The sequence below is a fragment of the Pteropus vampyrus genome, unplaced genomic scaffold, assembly GCF_000151845.1.
Source record: "Pteropus vampyrus isolate Shadow unplaced genomic scaffold, Pvam_2.0 Scaffold319, whole genome shotgun sequence".
Classification (NCBI taxonomy): Eukaryota; Metazoa; Chordata; class Mammalia; order Chiroptera; family Pteropodidae; genus Pteropus; species Pteropus vampyrus.
In genome coordinates, this window is record NW_011889100.1 from 835,585 (window position 1) to 836,803 (window position 1,219).

Here is a 1,219-nt window from a genome sequence, read left to right on the forward strand (position 1 = left end):
GGGACGGCGAGACCCAGGCTCCCCTCCACTTCCAGGTGGCCGCGTTCACTTACTTCTCATGGCTGAGCCGTGGGCTTTCCCCGCTGCCTCGGCTCCCTGTCCTTCTTGGAGGGGGTCCAGAGATGGGGCGCAGCTGGCAGCAGGGTTGGGGCGAGGCCTTTCAGCAGAGCCTCAGACTGACGCTCTGCACCCAGCTCTCCCCCAATGCTTCTGGGCAGGGGGGGTTTAAGCTCGCACCACACAGGTGGCCCAGTGACAACCCCCCACTCCACCACCCCCCACCCCTTCTGGGGCGTAGTGGGAAGGATGACAGGCGCCCCACGTGGCCAGTCTGGGCCTGGGGTAGGGTGTGAGGGGCGGGGCCGCCAATCACAGGGGGCGGTGGAAAATTCCAAAACCACATGCGACAGCCACGGGCGCTCAAAGCCGCTTCCACCTGACGGGTGGCTCTGGCTGAGGAGCCAGAGGGGAGCTCACAGGAGCCAGGCCAGTGTCCCCCCTCCCCCCCGAGGACCCCTGAGACTGACCCTCTTTGCCAGGTGACTCCAGGGCCAGGGATGTTTCTAGAGGTAAGTCGCAGGATGTCGGCCCGGGGCGGTGGCATGTGCCATCGGAGACCCCGTGGACTGGCAAGGGCCATGCCCAGCGAGGCACAGTCTGGGAGGCCACCCCAGCGCCCGCCACACCACCCCCCTCCCTCCGCCGCCCTGCGGACACAGTGGAGGCCCTGGGCTAGGGAACACACGGCAGCCGTAGCAGTGATAACGGGGACAAAGGCCACCATTTGCAGAAGGGGGTTAGGGCATCCAAAGTGTCCTCAGGAGCAAAAGTGCTGAACCTAGACGGCAGCTCTGTGGCCGAGGACGCCGACGCCAGCTACGAGGCAGCCATGGTGCTTTACGTTTCATGCAGATGGCCTAAGCCTCACAAAATGCTTTATGAGGTAGGTACCCTTAGCCCCCCTCAGCGATGGGGAAAGCCAGACGCAGAGTAACTGGGCTAAGAAACGTGCCCGAGGTCACACAGCCGTGAGTGGTGGAGTCAGGATTTGACCTCAGGCAGTTCGGCCCTAGATCCGTTTGAGGAGCGGGAAGGGTTCTCTGGTCCAAGTCTGCCCTCGAGAGCATCTCGGCCTGGGCGGGCTTCTGGTCTCTGAGCGTCTCTATATTTTCTCGGCCTGGGGTCCTTCTGAGGGGCCAATCAATTTCAGAGGCACTTT

The 1,219-nt window shown here is 63.4% G+C and overlaps 1 protein-coding gene across 1 annotated transcript in view; it reads right to left on the minus strand.

The window, feature by feature from the left end:
* The window catches only part of RORC (RAR related orphan receptor C), a 16,396-nt gene extending 16,078 nt beyond the window's left edge, over positions 1–318 (minus strand). Inside the window, exon 1 of the mRNA XM_023521850.1 lies at positions 54–318. Within this exon, the coding sequence (XP_023377618.1) occupies positions 54–60 (7 nt within the window). The 5' untranslated portion in view covers positions 61–318. The remainder of the gene's footprint in view (positions 1–53) is intronic.
* Between the last annotated feature and the right edge of the window lie 901 nt (positions 319–1,219).